General features: G+C 37.6%; 2 protein-coding genes across 2 annotated transcripts; one reads left to right on the top strand and one right to left on the bottom strand.

Moving 5' to 3' along the window:
• The first annotated feature begins 2260 nt into the window (after positions 1 to 2260).
• Positions 2261 to 5091, top strand: LOC126597586 (uncharacterized). Its single transcript, XM_050264383.1, has 2 exons — positions 2261 to 2755; positions 3464 to 5091. The coding sequence occupies exons 1-2, from the start codon at positions 2675 to 2677 to the stop codon at positions 4559 to 4561; spliced, it is 1179 nt and encodes a 392-aa protein (XP_050120340.1). The 5' UTR covers positions 2261 to 2674; the 3' UTR covers positions 4562 to 5091.
• A 16013-nt stretch (positions 5092 to 21104) lies between these two features.
• Positions 21105 to 21827, bottom strand: LOC126597585 (probable E3 ubiquitin-protein ligase XERICO). Its single transcript, XM_050264382.1, has one exon. The coding sequence runs from the start codon at positions 21698 to 21700 to the stop codon at positions 21314 to 21316; it is 387 nt and encodes a 128-aa protein (XP_050120339.1). The 5' UTR covers positions 21701 to 21827; the 3' UTR covers positions 21105 to 21313.
• Positions 21828 to 22798: the final 971 nt, after the last annotated feature.

The following is a 22798-nucleotide window of genomic DNA, read 5'->3' as shown; positions in this document are numbered from 1 at the left end:
CTCCATAGTCACCACCTTTCACGCATATTCATAACCATAAACCCTAAAAAACTGAAAGAAAAGATAGAGGAGTTCAGGATTATTGGGAAACATAATAATAATAAAGACAACTTGATAGCTTCCAAAAAAGAAAAATAAATAAAGACGACTTGATTAGTTAAGAGTAATTAAATTATTAGTAAATAATGCATAGTTGATCAAGATATTTTAATTTTATAGTGTAACACAATGAATGTACAGTACAATGATTATATAACCGATGTGCTGCTCTGGCATCAAATGGCCTCTAATATTCTAGTCACCTACCATCTAAATCCAATGTAACCCCTCCATTGGAAACCTAATCAATCCAACGAAAGGTAACCCTCGCGGTGGGACCCACGAGTTCCCTAAACACTTTAGAATTTTCAACCGTTAAATTTCGTCTATTACATATTATTATAGATTTAACGGTTAAAAATACTCAGGTATAAAATATCTCGTAATATAAAGTATCCAGTTACATATTTATAGTGTAATGTACAATTGAATTTCACTAATCTGTTGGATCCAAGGCCCAGAAAGGGCCCAAAAAGGTCTCCGACCGAGAAATGTGCGGCACTAAACAAGATATTAATCCCCAAGGACAGCGAGCCACGTGTCCCTAACGAGACCTGGCTGGCTGGAAGTAGCAACGCACCAATTGTCAGCAAAATCTAAAAGGGACGACACATCGTCATGGCGTTATTGTCATAGAGAGAGGCAGTCACAGACTCACAGCACCGCGTGGCCCCCCACCCATTGAAACAAGGAGGTGGATTGTCTACCCTCCCATTTTCATAATCTTCCCATCTCTTTCTGTTTTATGTGGTTACGGTTAAGCTACGTCAACATTTTATATTCCTATTACTTTTTGTTTTATTATTTTTATAAAAAAAAATCAATATAAAATGTTGATGTGGCTTAACCGTGATCACACAAACAAGATGAGATATGAAGAGTATGGAAATAGAAGGGCAGACAATCCACCTCCTTGAAACAAACCGACTTTCCACCCTGCACGATAAGTTTTTCAACGTGTCAAAACACTCATGTCATTATATAATTGGAAAACATTGAAACAAAATGCATTTTTTCAATTGTATAGAAATATGTGATATTTTGCCTTATGTTTCGGATACACTAAAAAAAATTCCGACGTGAACCCAGCCGTACCGTTTCCTTCCCACGTTCCCCCACGCCTCCTCCGCACAATGACATCAACACCCCTCACCTCCCCCCGTCACTTCCCGGATTAATTAAGGAACAAGTACATGGGTATTGTTGTAAAATCAAGATAAAGAGGAAAAATTAGATTTTTTTTCTTCCTTAAAAGAAGAAAATAATTAATTATATAACATAGTAAAACATATCTGTTTGAGACCAACAATATCCCTCAGTTCTTAACAACCGAGAATAAGACATTTGACGTCACGATAATAGTGTATCAGCTAAAAGTTGATCATCCTAATTACAAGAGGGTATCAAATATATGTCATAGGTCGTAGGTCGTAGGTCTTAGAGCATAAATATTATGGTAGAACTATTCTTATGTCCAAAACCCTAGTACTTGAATTATTGATAAGATATACAATGTTTCAAATATTTCACATTACTACATGAATAAGAATTATTAATATTTGAGGAATAAAAGAATTACAAACTACATTTAACGTTTGGAGTACTTTCAATAAGGGATACAAAGTTTCAATTGTTTTTTCACAATACTACTCAAATATTAAAATTCCGAGACTAACTACGATACATGAATTTCTTCGTGTCCAATCAAAATCCAACAAGGAAACAAACTAAATTTGGAGTGCAATTTAATTGTGTTTGTAAAAGTGATTTCCACACCTGCTAAAGTCGCCAAGCAGCAAAAGTTTCTACACTAAGACACAAGAAAAGTTTTCTTTTTGTTAAACAACGGGACTAAACGCCCAACAAAGGAAAGCTACAATAATACATTATGAGGCCTAGAGGTCTCAGAAGTGTCTGTCATTAGAAAATATCAACAGGAGACTATAACTTGATCAAAACACGAATAATTTGAACTGTTTATAACATAAAACTTGGAAGCAATAATTAAAAAAATAAAAATAAAGACCATATGCCTTGTCGATAATGAATCCAAATTTGCAATCAACTCTAAAAACTAAGTCTAAATATTATTATTGATAAATTTAGTCAATTTAGATGTGAATTTCAAAGAAAATATAAGTAGGAGGAGGGGAGGTGTGGGGTAGACGACAAGTGAAACGGCTCAATTCGGTATAGGTGTTTGAGTGTTGCGTTGTGTGGACAACTGCCACCCAATACCAGAGAGGCCACAGCCCACAAACACAACGCCCTCCTTTCCCCTTCCCCTTCTTCCACTTCTCCTTCATTTTTTTCTCCCAAACCCAACAGAAAGGCTCATACTTTTGGAAATTCTTAGGCATCTCTGATCTGTTGATTCTCTTCCCCGAGTGATACACAAGCTTCAGCTCGCCTGCTTAACCAGAGGAGATCGGGGAAGCAAACAAATCTGGGATAAAGTTCCGATTTTGCCATCGGCTTTCTGGTGGGACATTCTGGTAATTTTACAAGCCCGATCGATCTGCCGTGGTCGGAACTCCGGTGGGTCGTGGAGGTACTGAGAGGAGGAAGATACAAAATGTGGTGGATGATGGGCGAGGGAGGAGGCCAGTACTGCTCCAAGAAGACTGATGATATCTGCGACAATGTTTGCGGCCAGGTACTTAAATTTCTTTTCATTTTCTTTCTTCTTTTTTCGAATTAAAGTTTGGTGCTTTTTGTTCTTCTGTGTATATTGTTTGGTGATTTGATTGTTTTTGTTTTCTGGGTTTGCGTATTTGGTTGCTCTGGTAATGTAGCAGCAATGGGATTATTGGGAAATTGTGAAAATTTGGTATATCCGGAAATTTGAGTTAAAAAGCTATGAACTTTTTGAGGGAATTTTAGAATTTAGCCCATTTTATGAATAAAGTTTTTGACTTGTTTCCCTGAGTTTTCTTAGCAACCAAAGGTAATCTGTGTGTTTTTTCATGAAGTATGGCTAATCAGATCGGATAGATTTTCCTAATCCATGCTTTGTTAATTTGAAATTTTGCATAACAAGAGGTCTTGGTTTTTCGATCCATTACACCTTTGTACTGGAATTTTCTTGAATTTTAGGTATCGGATTACTTTCAGCCTTTGGTTTGGAATGGACAATTGTTTTTGCTAATTAAAAAGATATTATAGCTGTCATATTTTTATCGAAAAGATCGTCGCTTGTAAACCATGAATTATTTGGAGTATTATCATCTGCCGTTGTGTTTGCGTTGTAAATTGATTGCGCATTGAATCTATGCCTGAATTACTGCAAGTTCTTGGAATTTCTTGATCGGTGGATTTCACGTTTGTCTTGCGTCTGACAAATATTGCCTTTACGATTGTGCAGGAATCAGGCAGAATGTTGAGCATGGCAAGAGTTCGCTGCATTCTACGTGGAGTTGACTTCAAAGTTCTCCTCATTTTGTTTACACTTATTCCGTTGTGTATCTTTGGCATTTACGTGCATGGACAGAAGATCTCATACTTCTTGCGGCCGCTATGGGAATCGCCACCCAAACCTTTCCATGATATTCCACACTACTATCACGAGAATGTGTCCATGGAGAACCTCTGCAAGCTTCATGGTTGGGGGATCCGTGAGTACCCTAGGCGTGTCTTTGATGCTGTGTTGTTCAGTAATGAGATGGACATCCTTACCATAAGATGGAAAGAATTGTACCCCTACATAACACAGTTTGTTCTCCTTGAGTCAAATTCAACATTTACTGGATTTCCAAAGCCTCTGTTCTTCTCCCGTTATCGCGAGCAGTTCAAGTTTGTGGAGCCCCGGTTAACTTATGGGACTTTTGGAGGAAGATTCAAGAGAGGGGAAAATCCATTTGTTGAGGAGGCATATCAACGGGTAGCACTGGACCAGCTTCTCAAAATAGCTGGTATTACTGAGGACGACTTGTTGATAATGTCTGACGTCGATGAGATCCCAAGCAGACACACCATCAATCTTCTCAGGTGGTGTGATGAAGTTCCTCAAATCTTACATCTTCAGTTGAAGAACTATCTCTATTCCTTTGAATTTCTGGTGGACAATAACAGTTGGAGAGCTTCAGTACACAGGTATCGGGAAGGGGTGACAAAGTATGCGCACTATCGCCAGACGGATGACATCTTAGCAGATGCAGGGTGGCATTGTAGCTTTTGTTTCCGCTATATCACTGAGTTCATCTTCAAGATGAAAGCATACAGCCATTATGATAGAGTCAGGTTTTCAAAGTATCTAAACCCAACAAGAGTTCAGAAAGTGATCTGCAAGGGGTCTGATTTATTTGATATGCTTCCCGAAGAGTACACCTTCAAGGAAATCATCGGGAAAATGGGACCTATTCCTCATTCCTTCTCTGGTGTCCATCTTCCTTCCTTTCTGTTGGAGAATGCAGAGAAGTATAAATTTCTCTTGCCTGGGAAGTGCAGAAGAGAGAGTGAGTGACCTTTGTTTCAGCAAGGTTTGATGTCTGTTTCTGTAAAGATAGTTGGCCATGCAGCTTCTGTGCCTACTCACGAAGGGTTCAACTGAACAACGATGACTGGTGTGTCGCTGACATAGCTGTGCCTCATGCTCGGCTAAATTTACATCATTCTTTGGAAATGTTTGGGGGCTGGACAGACTTATGAGTTCTTAGGGTAATGGTTTTGTATATAACTTTTACCGGAGTTGGGTTTAGTATAAGCGGGCGGAGCATTTCTATCTAGTATCTACTGAGAGGGAGCCTGCTGTGCTGGGAACAGTTTCACAGCGTGCTGGTGTATCATGTGATTCCCCAGATATCCCGAAAAGATAGTACAACAGCCCTGCATTCCCCTTGCTGGGAAGTTTTGTTTATGAGACAAATTCTTCGTTTATGCGATGAACTGACTTTATTTGTGACATCTGAATTGCTTGTAGATCTTTTTATTGATCAAAATGCATCACTAGATAGTGCAGTATGTGCAATTTTGCATGTTCTGTTTTCCTGTCAATCTCCTTTTGGTTCAAGATATTCAGTGGAACTAATGTTTTTTTCTCCATTGGTTATGTCAATGATCTGCATTGCCCTGCAAGTTATTCGTTTTCTTTGTCAAGTTTCGCTTTTTATGGTTTGTGCGCAAGTCGGAAAGGGCTTACCAACACCAGGGGTGCCACTGTACGTATCTCTTTTGTTCGAGTAAGGTGGATATCTAGTTAATCAAATGTTCGAAACATCATAGAAGCAATCGCCCTGTTCTTTTCTTGAAAATGAAATAAGGATCCTTAGCTACAATGAGAATCTATCCCTTTTCTGGTGTAGTTATTTTATTATCCAATTGACTGGAATATGTTCAATGCTATCCATACATTATCAAATATACGGATTTGATATGCATTCTTAACAAATTACAACTTTTATATACATTCAAAACAAACCTTATAAATTGCACCCAAACAAGAGGGAGAGAACCCAGATTGAAGTCATACAGATATACGCAGCAATCGGAAGAAAAATGCGTCGTGCCTTCGGGTTTCAGCAGCAGCATCAGAGCTACGGCATGCGCCAAGAGGCTCAAGAGAGCAGCTACTCCATGCACAAGGAGGCAGCTTGGGACTCAAAAGATGACTATCACTATCATAGCAGCCATATTTCAGGTGTGCCAATTGTGCCTTCTTTACGCCTCGACTCTCAGTTCATAAAGCGAAATTCCATGTTTGACGGCAGGCAGGCTCTGCAGCTGCATGGCGGCAGCTGGCGTGCCAAAAACACAAACCAATACAGATGGTCGGGCCAAAAGTTACTTCCCGAGTTTTCACATGGTGCTGGTGGTGCTATGAACTTCAACACTGCATTAATGGAATTGGAGAACGCTGAATATGAAGCTAGTTTCCAGGAGGTGCAGCTTCTTCCGGGAACGATGAGAGTGCAGGAAACCAGATACGAGCGCAGGATATGGGGTGACTGTGATGAGGATCATGGCCTTCAGTACTGCCATGGATTTGATGACAATGTGAGATGGAAACGCAATGGGGTGTGGAAAGCTGAGTGGATATCAAAAGGAGCTTAAAAAGATTAAGTGTCAAGTCATTGCAAACTTCTCTGCACTGATGTTTTAGGGTAACAATATGCTCAGTTACTGAACCGAAAGGTCCAAAACTATAAATAAAAAGCTTTAATTACCTGCTGAAAGAAAATCCGAAATGTCTTTCGTGAAATTTATGAAGCTTATCATTTTGCGAAAATTATATGAAATTAAGAGCTTGTTTGGTATTCTATTTGAATCCAACTTTTTAAGTTCAAAAACAATTTTAAAGTTTTAGGTCTTAAAAACTTGTTTGGTAGGACTATTTTCAAAAACTGAACTCAAGACTAACTAAAAACTATAGTTTATTCTCTAAAAATAGAAAAAAGTAAGTTTATAGAGTTTTTAAACTTAAACGGACTCCTTTCTTTTCTCTCCCTCCTCCCCTCTCACTCCAAATCTCTCTCTTTTATTCTCTCTCTCACCCTTCTCTTTCTTTTTTTTTTTTACCTTTTTCTTCTCTCCTCCAATCCGCTCTCTTCATTCTCTCGGTTCTTTTTCTCGCTCATCTTCCTCTCTATCTCCTCCGATCCTCTCACTTCTTTCTCATTCCTCCAATTATCTCTTACTTTCTTTCCTCCTCTATCCTCTTTCTCTCTCAGACCCCCTCTTTTTGGATCTCTTTGTCCAGTTTAAGTTGTAAGATTTAGAATTTTTAAATCACAAACCAAATAAGTTTTTGAGTCTTAAAGAAAATTGTTTTCAAGAAAAATTGTTAAGAAATATTTTGAGAAATTATAAAAAAAAAATTAAATAGGATACCAAACCATGGTTTTCAGTGATTTTTTTAGAACGTCGCAAAAGCGATAAAAAAAACCATGAGTTATTGCTCAAAATCTTTGTAAAAAAATGCAGTTCTGAGTTTTTGCAAGATATTTTACATGTGGAAATATGGAAGAAAGAAAATTATATAAGCCATTTCAAGTCGGTCTTAACACATCTTGATCAACCTCATCATTTTTCTTCAATATCTAAGCTGGAAAAAATAAAGCTCGGTAAAAGATACTTGCGAGGCCAAGAACATAACCAAAACGAGTCACATTTTATCCAAAATATATATCTTTAATTTTAAGAAGCTTATGGTACGGTAAAATTTCACACAATTAGATCTTGTCATGATTATCGTAGAAGTTCACAAAAAAGAAAAATATCATGAGTAACGGATTTTCTGAAGAATACAAAAGGTGGTCGACGAGTTTTTGCAAAGATGATTTGTGTGGGCAACAAAGAAAATATCTAACCATATTTTAAAGAGTGCTGGTAAACCCACCCCATTGTCTTATTTTCGTACGCATATTTTAGTATAAATTTTAATGTCAATTTTACCCTCTTGTAAAATGACATGTAAGGACCAAAACAAAAATGTACTGCCGATTGCCAATTTTCTTATGCCCATTGCACATTGCCGGATTGCCCATTTCCTTATTCCCGGTCACCATCTCTGTAAAAGAAAAAAAAATTCTTCTCTCTTTCAATTTAATTATTGTGCATTTCTGGGACGAAATCCCATCTCTTGTAAACAAGTATTTCTACTTCCATTTTTTCTTTCTCCAAAACCCTAATTCCAGGGATCTAATCAAATATGAACCAACCGATCATATATCACCCATCACTGCTTCATAACATCCATTGCTTTAAACTCTCTATCCTCCCAGCCCCTTCTTTGGTTCTAATCCCAACCCAAACCTCACCTCCCTTCTCTCTCATTTCCCTTCTTTCTAAAACTTTAAATACATAACTCACCCATAGAATTCCATTGCAATATGCAATATATGAAATTCATAGTAAAAATAAAATATCTAGACTATGCAGGGAACAAGAAGATGGGTGATGAGGTAGTTTTGCTGTCATGGTGGTGTTCCGATGGTTGGGGGACCTAGGTTGGGTGTTGAGTTGGTGCGGCACTCTAGCAGAGTACGGGTGTCGAGGACTGAAATCACATTAGGGTATTTTAGGAATGATGGTGGGTGAGAAAATAGTGTTTTCTTCTTTTAACACTTTTCAAACATCTCTTTTACTAAAACGTTATGCCAATTACTTTGTTCAGAGATTCTAAATTCTAGAACCAATAAGGTGTTTAGCCTTTAAAGAAGCATATATATCACTATAGGAAACAAATATTGTATGACATCTGAAACACGCTATGTCCTACAATCAACGTACGTATTATAGTTTAAATGGACGACAGATTCACAACAATACTAATATTTCATTAACAAAGTTGATATAGGAGAACTTATAAATGGACGGATTGGCTATACTAAGTGGCGTGTCAAGATGATACAAGAGAACTTGTGAATTTTGAACACTCAAATCCCCAGTAGATATTCCATTTAAAAAGTTGCAAATGCCTTAAAAATCCCTTCCTCCCCAACTTTTCCATCCTAAAATCCCAAGAGAACCCTTCGGTGCTCTTGCTTTATGGGATTCTATAGACCAAATTGGCCAGAAATATTAGGAGAAATATTCTCATTAAATCAAGTAATAACTTTTACACTTTGAGTATTTATATACAACTATCACAACTATCACAGTTGGCATTACAACTAACAGAAAGTATAACAAAGCTAACAAACTAAACATTCCTTAGCCTCTAAGTATTATCCCTTGAAGGTGTAATTACATTTTTATCCTTAATATCCCCCCGCAAACGAGACTGGGGTAATCTCAGTTGGAGTTTGTCACGAAGAAGGATGAACCGAGGTTGGGACAGAGATTTGGTGCAGATATCAGCCACCTGATCCTGTGTACTGATAAACTGCACAGAAACTTGATTGGCGAGAACCTTTTCACGAATATAATGATAATCAAGCTCGACATGCTTTGTTCGAGCATGAAAAACAGGATTTTTCGCTAAAGAAATGGCAGAGAGATTGTCACACCAGATCGTGGGAGAATGAGGCAGAGAATAAGAGATGTCAGCAAGCAGTTTACATATCCATGTGATTTCCGCAGCCGTATTTGCAAGAGAGCGATATTCTGCTTCTGTGGATGAACGAGCAACAGTAGGTTGCTTCTTGGCACTCCAACTAATGAGAGATTTGCCAAAATAGACACAGTATCCGCCTGTGGATCTTCTGTCCAAGGAACAGCCCGCCCAATCGGCATCGGAAAAGGCTTGAATAGACGGAACTTGAGAGGACTTGGGGAACCATAATCCAAGATCAAGAGAACCTTTAAGATAGCGAAGAATACGTTTTACTGCTTGCAGATGGGAAAATCGGGGACTATGCATAAACTGACATACCAAATTCACAGCAAAACTAAGGTCAGGCCGAGTCCAAGTCAAGTACTGAAGAGCTCCAACAAGAGATCGATATTCAGAGGCATTATCGAGCAGAGGAGACAAGTGATCCAGCTTGGTTGTACTGAGAGGAGTGCTGCAGGGCTTGGCACCATCCATTTTTGCTTTGGCCAAAAAATCCAAAATATACTTGGTTTGAGAGATGAAAAGACCAGAAGAGGATCGTTTAACTTCAATACCAAGAAAGTAATGAAGAGCACCAAGATCTTTGATGGGAAACAGAGCACTGAGTTGAGTGATGACCTGTTGACAGGCTGCAGGAGAGGGGCCGGTGACTAAGATGTCATCGACATAGACAAGTATGAACACCGGAGTAGAAGAACTCTTTATAAACAGAGAATGATCACTTTTGGACCCATGAAAACCAAGAGAGTGCAGAGCATTATGAAGCTTGTCATACCAAGCTCGAGGAGCCTGTTTCAAACCATAAAGAGATCGGTGAAGATGACAAACATGATGCGGGTAGGTTGGATCTTCAAAGCCAGGGGGCTGTTGCATAAACACTGATTCAGTAAGGGTGCCATGGAGAAAAGCATTACTGACATCTAATTGATTGAGGAACCAATCAAACTGAGCAGCAAGGGTGAGCAGGAGACGAATAGTCACTGGTTTTGCCACGGGACTAAATGTTTCAGTGTAGTCAAGCCCCTCTTGTTGGTGAAAACCCTTAGCCACCAAACGGGCTTTGTACCTGTCAATAGAACCATCGGGTTTTCGTTTGATCCGAAACACCCACTTACAGCCCACAAGGTTATGAGAGGAAGAAGAAGGTACAAGTGACCATGTACCAGTGGAGGCAAGGGCATTGAACTCTTCTTGCATTGCCTTGCGCCAATGAGAGTGTTTAGAAGCTTGTAGGTAGGTTGAAGGAACATAGTCAACTACAAGATGGGAATGAATAGGGTGTTTGGTTGCAGCTAGGGCTTTGGGTTTGAATATGCCAGATTTTGAACGAGTTTGCATTTGGTGGGTGTTGATAGGTACTGTAGGTTGGGAGCAGGGATTTGGGGAAGCTGCAGATGGTTGGAGCAGATTTGAAGATGCTGCAAAGGTGGGAATCGGGGTTGTAGAAGGGGCAGAGGGTGTAGGTGGGGTGGAGACAGAGTGAAATGTGAGCGATGAGGGAATAGAGGGGGAGTATAATGGAGAGGAGGAGACAGGTTGAGATGGAGACGATTGTAAGGTATGAAACGGAAAAGTAGACTCATCAAAGAGGACATGTCTTGAAATATACAACCGGTTAGTAGATGGATTTAGACATAGATAGCCCTTGTGATTTAAGCTATAACCCAAGAAGACACAGGGTGTGCTTTTAGGATCAAGTTTGGAGGATGTGTACGGTTTCAACCAAGGGAAACAGCAACAACCAAAAACCTTGAGAGATGTATAGTCAGGAGTTTTCTGGAAAAGAGACTGCCAAGGAGAGTAACGAGATATTGTGGGTAGCCGGTTGATGAGATAAACAGAGGTTGCAAAAGCCTCAACCCAATAAGCATGAGGTACTTTAGATGCTGCCAGGAGAGTTCGAGAGGTCTCAACAATATGCCGATGCTTACGTTCGGCACACCCATTTTGCTCGGGGGTATGAGGACAAGTGAGCTGATGATGAATGCCATGATGGGCTAAGAACTGAGAGAATGCAGTACTAACATATTCACCACCAGAATCTGAACGTAAAGAAATAACTTTTGTACAAAGAGAATTCTCAACAAGTAATTTCCATTGCATAAAGGTGGAGAGAACATCAGATTTACACCGTAAAGGATAGAACCAACAATATCTGGTATAGTCATCTATGAAAATGACATAATATCGAAAACCATGATGAGACAGGATGGGTGAGGGTCCCCAAACATCCGTATGGATAAGCTCTAAAGGTTTGCGGGTTGTACAAGTAGTACTAGAAAATGGAAGTTTAGAACATTTTCCTAGTGCACAATCGGAGCAAAAAGCTTTATTTGAAGCAGCAAGAACAGAAATACAGGATTGAGAAACCAACTTATGCAAGATCTTTACAGAAGGATGGCCCAGTCTTTGATGCCAAAGATGCTGGGGAGCTTTGACAGAGGCAGCTAAAGCTTGACTCGAGGTAGCAGGAGAGAAGGATGAGTGAAAAGGATAGAAGCCATGTTGAACCGGTCCTTTAAAAAGCATTCTCCCCGAAGAAAGATCCTTCACAGTGAAGTGAAAAGGATAAAGATGCATAGAGCAAGAATTGTCAAGAAGAAATTGATTAGCAGAGAGAAGATTGTGCTTTAAAGCAGGAACATGTAAGACATTCTTTAAAGCAAAAGAATTAGTGGAAGTATGTAAAGAGGATGAGCCAGAATGGAGAATAGGCAAACCTTTGCCATCTCCAATATACACTTGCTCAGGACCTGTGTAGGCTTCTGGATTCTGAAGGTTGGCATATGAGTTTGTCATATGGGAACTAGCACCAGAGTCAACAATCCAGGTAGGAGTAGAAGGAGAGGTACCAGCAACCATTGCAGAATAAGAAGATTTGCCATTGTAGTTTTGATCCATGCGATGAGGACAATCACAAGCCTCATGATCTGGTTGTCGACAAATCTGACAGAAAAGCTTTCGAGGGAAAGATGAGTTATTACGAGCTCCACGATTGAATCGCTGATTATTACGAGAGTAGGTATTCCTGCCATTGTTGAATCTGGAATTTCCACGATTCTGAAAAGTGCCCCGATTTGGGCCCGAATAATTACGATCCACATTGCGACCTTGATTGGAGAACGAAGAAAGCTGCTGGGCAGTAAATGCTTGAGGAATAGAGGGAGCAGGCAAGGGAAGAATACCAGCTGAGGAATTATATGCCTGGAATGGTGCAGTGGAGACAGATTTCTTCCGATTGTTGAGTTGAATCTCCTTACTGAGAAGTAAACCGTGTAATTCATCAATAGTCGTGGAACCAAGACGAAACTGAATAGCATCCACAAAAGAATCAAATTCAGGAGGTAAGCCATGAAGTGTGACGGAGATGAGATCGGAATCTTCAACAGGAGCACCAGCACTTGCTAGGGCATCGGCAATTTCTTCAATGTGCTGGAGATATTGAGCAGCAGTCAATTCACCTTTAACAAGACTGCGAAGACGAGAACGAAGCTCATGGATGTGAGACTGAGATGCAGTGGCGAGACGCGATTCCAATTTCGCCCAAAGTTCGCGAGCAGAAGTGACGCCAACTGTGTAAGGAATCAAAGAATCAGATAGAGTTGAATTGATCCAGATGAGAATGTTCTGATCATTCTCAAACCAAGTAACATAAGCAGGATTGAGAGTGGCGGTGCGATTGCCAGAAGAATCAAGAAGATATTTGGGCGGCGCCGCCATGGATCCATCAACAAGACCAGTAAGATTGTAGCGACGAAGAATTGGAGCAAATAAGGCACTCCAGGTCAGGTAATTTGTGGTGGTAAGCTTGAGCGGAACCATAGATCCAATATTTTGGATGGTAATGGAGGAAGAAATCGCAGAATTAGGGTTAGGATGTGGATCGGTGGACTCAAAAGAGGAAGATGTAGCAGTCACCATAGCTGGATTGAGAGAGAAATCACAATCGAGAAGAAGAAGATACGATCAAGAACAACCAAGACACGATCAAGATCAAGAACAAGATCAATGGATCGGAGAAGATGAAGCGGTGCAGAGAGAAGCAGGAAAAGAGGATCGAAAAAGGAAACGTCGTGAGACTTACGGCGAGTGATACCATATTAGGAGAAATATTCTCATTAAATCAAGTAATAACTTTTACACTTTGAGTATTTATATACAACTATCACAACTATCACAATTGGCATTACAACTAACAGAAAGTATAACAAAGCTAACAAACTAAACATTCCTTAGCCTCTAAGTATTATCCCTTGAAGGTGTAATTACATTTTTATCCTTAATAAGAAAGAGGTATTAGATTCAATCTTATCCTCCATAAACCCCCATCTTTCTTCTCTAGCTACAATGCCGGTAAAAAATTCAAACCCTACACGTTCCTCTGCCGTTACCATATATAAATACAGCTCCTGCACCATCATCAACCTAAACAAAGCAACCGAAACTACATACAAGAAAATGTCGTATCAGTGTAGTACTTCAAACGACTTCCAGTTCTTCGTATCCACGATGGATCCTGTAAATGTAACAGCAGAGATAAAGAATTGTATTCTTGCAGAAGAAGAAAGAGTATTCGAGAAATAAAGAGAGAAAGTTTAGACAGAGTAAGGTGTTTTTCATTAATAGTTTTTTTCTTAACTAATTACAATGGCAGTTATCAAAGGTATATATATCTCACAAGGTTGCTTACTCCTTAAGCTATTACAAGGAATACAAGATGATTACACCTGTCACAATTACAACCACAGGATCACAAACTGTTAAGCTTGGTATACTGTTATCATCCCCTCTCAATCACAAGATGAGGTTTGCTTAACCTAAGATTGGAACAGTTTGTCTAAAACAAAGTAGTAGACAAACCCTTGGTAAGTATATCAGCAAATTGTTCATTAGAAGAAACAAAATGAACTTAAAGTAACTTCTTGGCAACTCTCTCTCAGACAAAGCGAATATCAACTTCAATGTGCTTTGTCCGTTGATGCATAACTAGATTGTAAGCTAATGTTATGGCAGAGAGGTTGTCACAGAATAGAGTAGTTGGACCTGGCACATCAACTCAGAGAAACTGCAAAAGTTGCAGTCAATCTCTGTAGTTGTGGAGGAGAGAGCTCAACATTCAGCTTCGGTTTACATCTGTAATAGCTGCAGTAGCATTGCCTGTGATAATTATATCATCCACATACAACAAGAGAATCACCATAGAATTCCCAATATGCTTCACAAACAATGAAGAATCAGAATAAGTAGTGAGAAATCCCATAGAAGGCAAGAAAATGGTGAACCTCTCATTCCAAGCCTTTAGGACTTGTTTTAAACCATATAGAGATTTATGCAACTTGCATACATGAGAAGACTGTTGGGAGTTTATAAACCCTAGAGGTTGAGACATGTAGACCTTTTCCTGTAAAATGCCTTGAAGAAAGGCATTCTTCACATCAAGTTGCCTTAAAGACCAACCAAATTGTGCATCTAAAGCCAAGATTAATCTAACAGTTGTTGGTTTAACAATTGGACTAAAAGTCTCCCCATACTCAATCCATTCTTCTTGATTAAAGCCCTTGGCAACAAGTCTGGCTTTATACGTTAATATAGTCTCATCTGCATTTCTTTTAATTTTGATGACCCACTTGCACCCTACCAAGTTCTTATTTGCAGGAAGAGGAACCTAAGACCAAGTGCCCTGAGAATGCAAAGATGAAAGTTCTTCTTCCATAGCTGCACACCACACTGAGGATTTAAGAGCTGACTTGTATGTTAATGGTTCCACCTCAGTTAAATCAACTGATTTCTCATCTGTAAATGTTGAGAGAAATACTTTGGGCTTGAAGATACCACTCTTGGATCTTGTCTGCATAGCATGTGTATTCATAGGTGGTATAAGGAGAATAACTTGTAAACTCTCAGGTTGAAACTTAAAAGACATCTCAATGTTGTCATGGAAGTTAAATCCAGAGGACAAGTCTGTAGCCACAGGGAAAGTAGAAGGCACATATTGTGTTGATAGTCAGTAATGGCTTCAGGAACTGGGTTTATAGGTTCATGTGCGGATGGTGGTATAGTAGGTGACACAAGGATATGCATAGTAGATGTAGATGATATGGGAACAACATGATTGTCATGTGTAATAGATGGCATGAAAGCACAAGAAGATATATTGGAAGAAGCAGAAAAAGACTGAGGTAAGTGACAACATGGCATAGGGAAATTCACTCTTATCAAAGATGACATGCCTAGATATATAAACCTTTTGTTGATTCACCTCATAGCATATGTAGCCTTTGTATCTGGAAGCATAGCCTAAAAAGACATATTTTGTGGTTTTACGTTGTAACTTGGTGCTATTATAGGGTTTTAACAGTGGGAAATAAGAACATGCAAAGATCCTAAGATGATTGATGTTTGGAATGTGTTTAAATAACAATTCAAATGGTGATTTGTTATTTAGTGTTGGTGTTGGCATTCTTTTGATGAGGTAGACAGCAACTTGACAAGCAAATGACCAGAACTTTGGAGGCAATGAGGCAATTTGTAAGAAGGTTATAGATGTTTCAACAATGTGTCTATACTTCCCAGTTAAGCCATTTTGTTCAGTGGTATATGGACATGATAGTTGGTGTTTAATACCCATATTCAAAAGAAACTGTTAAAATGGCTTGCTAATATATTCACCTCCTCCATCACCTTGTAATGTTTTAATAGAAATGGCAAAATGATTCAACACAAAGTTATAAAAGGTAATGAAAGTTGGACGAACATCACTTTTATTGATTATAAGAAAGATCCAACAATATCTAGTGCATTCATCAATGAATGTCACATATTATTTAAAACCCTCTACAAAATTACATAGAGAAGGACCCCATACATCACTGTGAACAATATCAAAATGATGCAAAGACTTAGAGACAGAAAGAACAAATGACAATTTACAAAATTTTCCCTCTAGACATGTATGACACATCACATACTTATCATCAAGTATAGCAGAGACATTGCTCTTAACATTGTAGAAACTATATAATTGGATGGGTGGCCTAATCTACTATGTCATAGACTAGAAGATACTTGTTGTCTAAGAAAAGCAGCTTGTACATTGGGTGGTGAAGAATGATGTGAGGCTAGGAAAGGAATATGATATAATCCATTATTGCAAAGTCCCTTGGATAGTATCATCCATGTGGCTTTGTCCTGGATCCAAAAACAGAAAGCATAATATATTAACCAGCAGTTATTATCCAAGCACAGTCTATGTACATATAAAAGATTATGAGTTAATCTAGGGACATATAGAACTAAATTAAGTCGCAGTGGTTTAAGAGGTGTATAGAGCATGGAGAAACCAACGTGAAAGATTGATAAACCTGCACACCAGTAGCTGTTTGAATTGTTTCATTAGAATGAAATGGAGAGGCCAATGACAAGTTATTAAGATCAGCAGTCATATGAGATGTTGCCCTAGAATTAGTAAGCCACATATGTTGAGGATGAGCACTTAGAATAATTGATGGAGCAGCAACATGCATGGCTGCCACTTGCTGAGATTGAATGTTTGCATTTTTTAATGGGGCACTGTGATTCCTCTTCCCACATATTTGGTAGCTTTTTGTAACAGGATTCTCAGTATTTTTGAATCTGAAGGTAACTACTAGATGTCCATATTTACCACATATTTGACATGGAGTCTGGAAAAACCCTTGTGATCTTGGTGGAGATGTACCAAGAATACCAGGAGCATTGTTATTGAAGTTACCAAACTTTGCATTACCAAATCAAGATTGAGAATTATAGTAATGCTTGCCCTTACCTTTGTTTTTGTTGTAATTTGACTTATAACTAGATCCATTAGACTGATAAAAACCTCCTTGAGAACCATATGAACCTCCATTTGAGGAATTACCATTTTCAAAGGAACTCTCACAATGCTAATTATCTTCAAAGTGAGAAGACTTAGATGAACCTGAGAGATTGCTAGCTACCATTGCAGAGAGGAAATGTGTGACATGAACATTAGTTGTCATTGCTTCTTCAGCAAGCAGCTGTGAGCGAAGATCCTTCATAGAAATAACATTCTCCCTACCCTTAATAATAGTTCTCAATTATATTCAGAAGACAGACCATTAAGAGTCAAGATCACAATGTCATCATCATCAAATAAAACTACAGCAGCAGCCAAGTAATCACGACCTTCTTTAATTCCTTGAAGATACAAGAAATGGAATATGTACCTTTCTTGATGTTCTGCAACTCAGATTTCATTTGAAAAATTGTGGCTTAAGTGACAATTGAGAAATGTTCCTTAAGACGAACCCACAAATCTCGAGCATTGATGCTACCTATAGCACAAGAAATTGCAGAAGGAGATAATGTGGCAGTAATGAGTTGCATGAGAGCGCAATCATGCATCTTCCAAATCTTGAAAGCATCACTGTCAATTCTCGGAGTAGAATCACTGGAAGACACAACGAAATCACTCGAATGCTGAGTATCAAATCTCGAAGGACAAGGGTTTGCACCATCCATAAAACCCATAATACCATGTCCTTCCAGAAGAAGCTCCATCTGAAAATGCCATGTGAGGTAGTTAGATTCATCAAGTTTCATAAAGATAGAAGACGAAATTGATGAAATTAAAGAAGTAATAGGTGATTGAAGAATCTGCAATTGCGCTGCAGTCACCATAATCGAATACCAATCAAGATTTTAGCGAAAGATTCTTTCAAGTGTAAGAACAAACACCTTGTGTGCAAGATTACGAGCACCGAGAAACAGAGAAGAAGAGGGTAATTAGAAACCCTAAATTGAGAAGCAGAGCACAAGCAGAAGAACCAAGATCAATAAACCGTCAAGCATGAAGCTCTTCCGGCAAATGATACCATGTAAATATAACAGCAGAGATGAAGAATTGTATTCTTGCAGAAGAAGAAAGAGTATTCAAATAGAGAGAAAGAGGTGGTTTGGGAGTGAGGTGCTTAAAAAAAAAAAGCACTCATGAAAAAAAGCTATGAGGGTTTTAGGTGTTTGGTAAACTGAAAAAAAAAGGGCTTATTTTGGAAGCTGATGTGAGAATAAGCTGAAATCAAAGGAAAAAGCTGAAGCTGCTATTTGCAACTTTGGAAAACTGGTTTTTTTTCAAAGCACACGGAGCTACAGTGCTCCTTTAATGAAAATGCCCACTATCAGATTGTTTTTTTTTTTTCCAAAAGTATTTTTACAAAAAAGTTTACCAAACACTCTGCTGATTTATTTCACAGCCACTTATTCTCACAACACAGCCACTTATTCTTACAGCAGTTTTTTTTCAAAGCACAGCAATATCAAACCAACGCAAAGAGAGAAAGTTTAGATAGAGAAAGGTGTTTTTCATTAACAGTTTCTTTCTTAACTAATTACAATGGCAGTTATCAAATGTATATATATCTAGCAAGGTTGCTTACTCTTTAAGCTATTACAAGGATTACAAGATGATTACACATGTTACAATTACAACCACAGGATCACAAACTGTTAAGCTTGGTATACTGTTATCAGATCCTATCACTAATAGGTTCACTGCTCATACCCAACATATACCAAAACACCATGTGAAATTCAGCGATGAGTATGTGGATCGTGTTGCTGAAGCACCAAGGACAACGAGGGGGGCACCCGTGACACATTATGTGGCTCGTGACCAGATGGAGGATGTCGACGAGGAAGCTGTGGAGTTCATTAAGTTTGAGCACAAGAAATTCCTCGTGAACCAGCAAAGCATGAGAAATGATTAGGCTCAAACCCCGCTTGTTTATATCCAAGGTTAATTATTATATATAGTCCTTTATAAGTTACCAACTAAATAATGTAAAAGCGATCAGACAGCTTTTGAAATTTGTACCTCATATTTGGTATTTACTGCTGATGATTTCTTATAGATGAAACTACAGCTTTAAATTTGTACTGATCTGTGTTATGGTCTTTTTCCTCTTCCTCTTTCCATCCATTTCTATTTTTCTTTATTTTAACTAACTGCAATATAAATAAGTTTATGCTACGTTGTCAAATTACGAACCTAAATTATCGATCCAACAACATTTTATTTTGTAAAAATAAGAATTTGGCAGAGCAAAAGCGAATCATCATAGTGCAGACCTAACTTTCTGATCCATTCCAAGTTCCAACCCTAGGATATTTATTCCTTTTGTATATTGTGCATTTTTTGCTGTTCGAAGATGCGTTTCTTTTTCTGGTGCAAGTTCCAAATTTATGCGACATAAGTCACAGAACAAATATATATGAAAATATATATAAAGTTTGAACTTGGTCCATAATTTAGAAACCAAAGCCAACCATTCAAATTAATTAGTAGATGCAGTTCAGATCAGAATCTAATCCAACAGTGTTCTTCCTCCATACCTAATATACGTTGCCTTTTTGGTATGTGATGTGATACCACCCCAAGGTTGCTGATTTTTATCTACTCGAGTTTCAATTCTTGAATGAACCAAAATTCTAGAGAGTGCACGTGACATTGTTAATTTAATGACAAGATATGCGTTCCACTGAAAAGTTCAAGAGAATCAACAAATGTATTTAACATATTTGAGCCACTTAAAATTCAGAGTTACGTTTACTTAAGAGAAATAAGAGAAATGAGGAATCATAAAACATAGAAATAAGGAAAGTTAGAAAAAGAATTGGATCAATCTGCTCTTAATTAATCTGATTTCTGAGTTCTTGTACGTATTTCAATGAGAAAATCACATAAATCTTTAAAATAAAGAAGTAAAGAAAATCGGATCAATTTTCTTCTAATTGATCTGATTCCTAATAATTTTTAAATATTTGAATTACATATGTATTAACCAACACAAAATGTCTAATAATTTTTTTAATAAGCATAAAAAACTCAAGAATCAAAATAGTTTTAATTTCTATACTCGATAAGTAAGCATGTGTCATTGTATGGTATAGTTAGTACAGTATAAATAGATTTATAGTAGAAAAAATCCAAAAGAAGTTTAGAAGATAATTACTTTGAACTAAAAGTTCTCAAGAAAAAACTAAATAAAAAAAATTGAAGTTACTAAACCGAAAAAAAGCAAAAAGAAAGGCATCAAATATTACTTTTTATAAAAGAACTTACTTTTCTCAAGAGAAAAAGGAAAAACATGTCTCTTTTTCAAATGGCTCAAAAGACCATCTCAAAAGGATATTGTCTAACAACCAAACTTATATTTTAAATAGTCAAATTTAAAAAAAAATCGACTCTAAAAAATGTTGTAGAAAAGTCTTTATTATAACAAAATGAATAATCATTCTTTAAATTTAAATATCAACTATTTATTTGGTAAATATTGAAAAAATAATAAAACTCAATAGTGGACCATTGAGCAAGAAAAAAAAAGGGAAAAGAGAGAAGGTTGTTTTGAAAAGAGTGATGTTAGAAGACTAAATTTGGTAAACTAATTGACATAAAAATTGATAATTGAATTATTATGTAGGCGGTGTTGTTGACTATTAAAAGTGAAATTGATTGGTTGAAATAGTTGTTGAATATTAAAAGTTATATTGATTGGTTGAAATAGTTTGTTTTGAGACTCTTCACTTATAAGTTTAATTGAAAATTTGAAATTTCTCTTGAAAATGCTCTAAATTAGACATGCCAAATTCTTGAAGACATGTTAACACCCACTTTTTTTTTTTTTTAATGTGGTAGTAAATACTTTAGATCCACATTATCGATAAGTTTTTTAATTTATTAAAAACACGACTTAATATAACAAATGTCATAATATATATGAAAAAAGTTTTTTTTTTTTTTTTTAAATGTATAACTTGTACAACCACATACAATGTACCGATCCATTTTTAATATGTTGCAATCTTTGAGTGTACCGCACCTTATTAAGCATACGATAAAAGAAGCTCTCCATTTTATCCAATTCCCAATCCCCAAGTCCCATACTTTTTCTGCCCCCTACAGATGAAGATTTGGCTGCAGAAAAGAAAACACACGGCAACAGATAAACCAAAACCCTAAAAAAATGGATGCCCCAATTCCTTCCTTATTTTTTATCTTTTAATCCTCTTGGTACTTGGACGCACACACAAATAAACCAAAAGGCAAACACTTTCTCTATTTTATGCTAAAAATAACAAGATAATATAAGCAAAAAAAAAAGTACAGCCGATGAACCCAAAACTCCATAACACACAAACCTCAAAAACCAAAAAACCCTCATCTTTTCAGTCAATGGAGCGGCAAAGAGGGCAAGTTGTACGGTGGTTGTGGTCGAACCACTTTTCCAGACAACCTTTGTGGAAGAAGTGCTTGCAGGACAACTCACTCACTTCTTGCTCTGCTTCGAACCCACAGAGACAGACACAGCACTGTGTTTTTCCCCCGTTTCTGCAGAAAGATTTGAACTGTGTTATGGAGATTCTTCTCTCTCTAGAAATTTCCTCAGGACACCCATCTGAGTTCTCGTCGAAAGTGTGGGAATTGATATTGGCACGCATCACTTGAAGCACAGATCTTGCCATGTTTTTTAGCAGAGCCACGGAAAAAACTGTGTTCATTACTAGCAATGGCAGCACGCCTTCTGCTGCACTTGGGAAATTCGAGAGCCCCATTTGAGAAAGTGCTTCTGCTGTTTTCTTAAGAGAGAGGAAGAGAGAACACAGAAGCCAGAAGCCAAAGGCCAAAAACTAAAAGCTGGGAATGGTTTTAACCATGGGCTTATATTTTAGGTTGGGCTTTGCTGCTGATAAATACACATAGGCACTTAACATTGTTAACCATGGTTAGATGGGGCGTGGGTTCAGTTTTAACCACGGTTCGGTGGCCACGAATGCAAACGTGGCGACACGTGTAGGGTTTTGGGAGAGACGGTGACTTGGTTGATGTACGAGGGTGAAAACAGCAAGGGGAAGAGAGAACTGACATTTTCACTGGCACAAAAAGGGTAAATTTGACGTAGCAACGTGTCCGCGGAACTTGAAGTTTCTTGATTCCCGGAGGAGGAGCTGAAATAATATGGTGGTAGCACGCAAAGCCAGCTCAAGGGCAATGCAAACTAGGCATGTGCATTCAGTCAAACTGATTTCCGCATGTTTTTTTTCATATCTTTTATGTTACGTCTGTACAACAACAACAACAAAATTATCATATTAAAAAAAGTTTGCTTGAATCTTACAATATAACTTCACTCGATTTTACGTCAAGTTTTTTGTTAGTTCTAAATACTTCATATATATATTTTTAGTTTATTTCCAAGTCTGATTCATTGTTTTCTAACAAAATAAAAGTAAAAGGATTTTCCTAAATCAAATGTAATGTCCTCAAGTTTGTACTATTTTAGAGATTGTTAGTAGATTAGATTGAAATTTTTTCTAATTTTACTATTAAAGAAAAATATTTATATAATGATATGGAATTTGGAAGATCTCATTGCGTTTTGTCCGACAACTCTCTTGTAAATATAATAAAGAGTAAGATTCTTTCTCCTCTAATTATTCATCCCGACAATTCCTTTCTATTTGAACAGCTAAGTCGCATCTATATCTTTTATTGACTTCTTTATATAAAATATAAATAAATAAATAAATAAAAAACAAAAAAGAAAGTTTGAGAGAAAGTGACAGAAAAAAAAAAAAATTGGGAGAGAAGATAATCCTACTACGTATAACAATAAAACAGAGCTCGACGAAGTGATAGTCACTCTGAAAAGC

Source organism: Malus sylvestris, chromosome 13, assembly GCF_916048215.2.
Source record: "Malus sylvestris chromosome 13, drMalSylv7.2, whole genome shotgun sequence".
NCBI lineage: Eukaryota > Viridiplantae > Streptophyta > Magnoliopsida > Rosales > Rosaceae > Malus > Malus sylvestris.
This window is presented reverse-complemented; position numbering and strand designations above follow the sequence as displayed.

What these genes read in the sequence shown, in the direction of transcription:
- LOC126597586 (XM_050264383.1), top strand. Translation starts at nt 2,675, where the DNA reads ATGTGGTGGATGATGGGCGAGGGAGGAGGCCAGTACTGCTCCAAGAAG. An exon ending in GCGACAATGTTTGCGGCCAG is followed by an intron (nt 2,756 to 3,463) that starts GTACTTAAATTT and finishes ACGATTGTGCAG; the next exon opens with GAATCAGGCAGAATGTTGAG.
- LOC126597585 (XM_050264382.1), bottom strand. Translation starts at nt 21,700, where the DNA reads ATGGGGCTCTCGAATTTCCCAAGTGCAGCAGAAGGCGTGCTGCCATTG.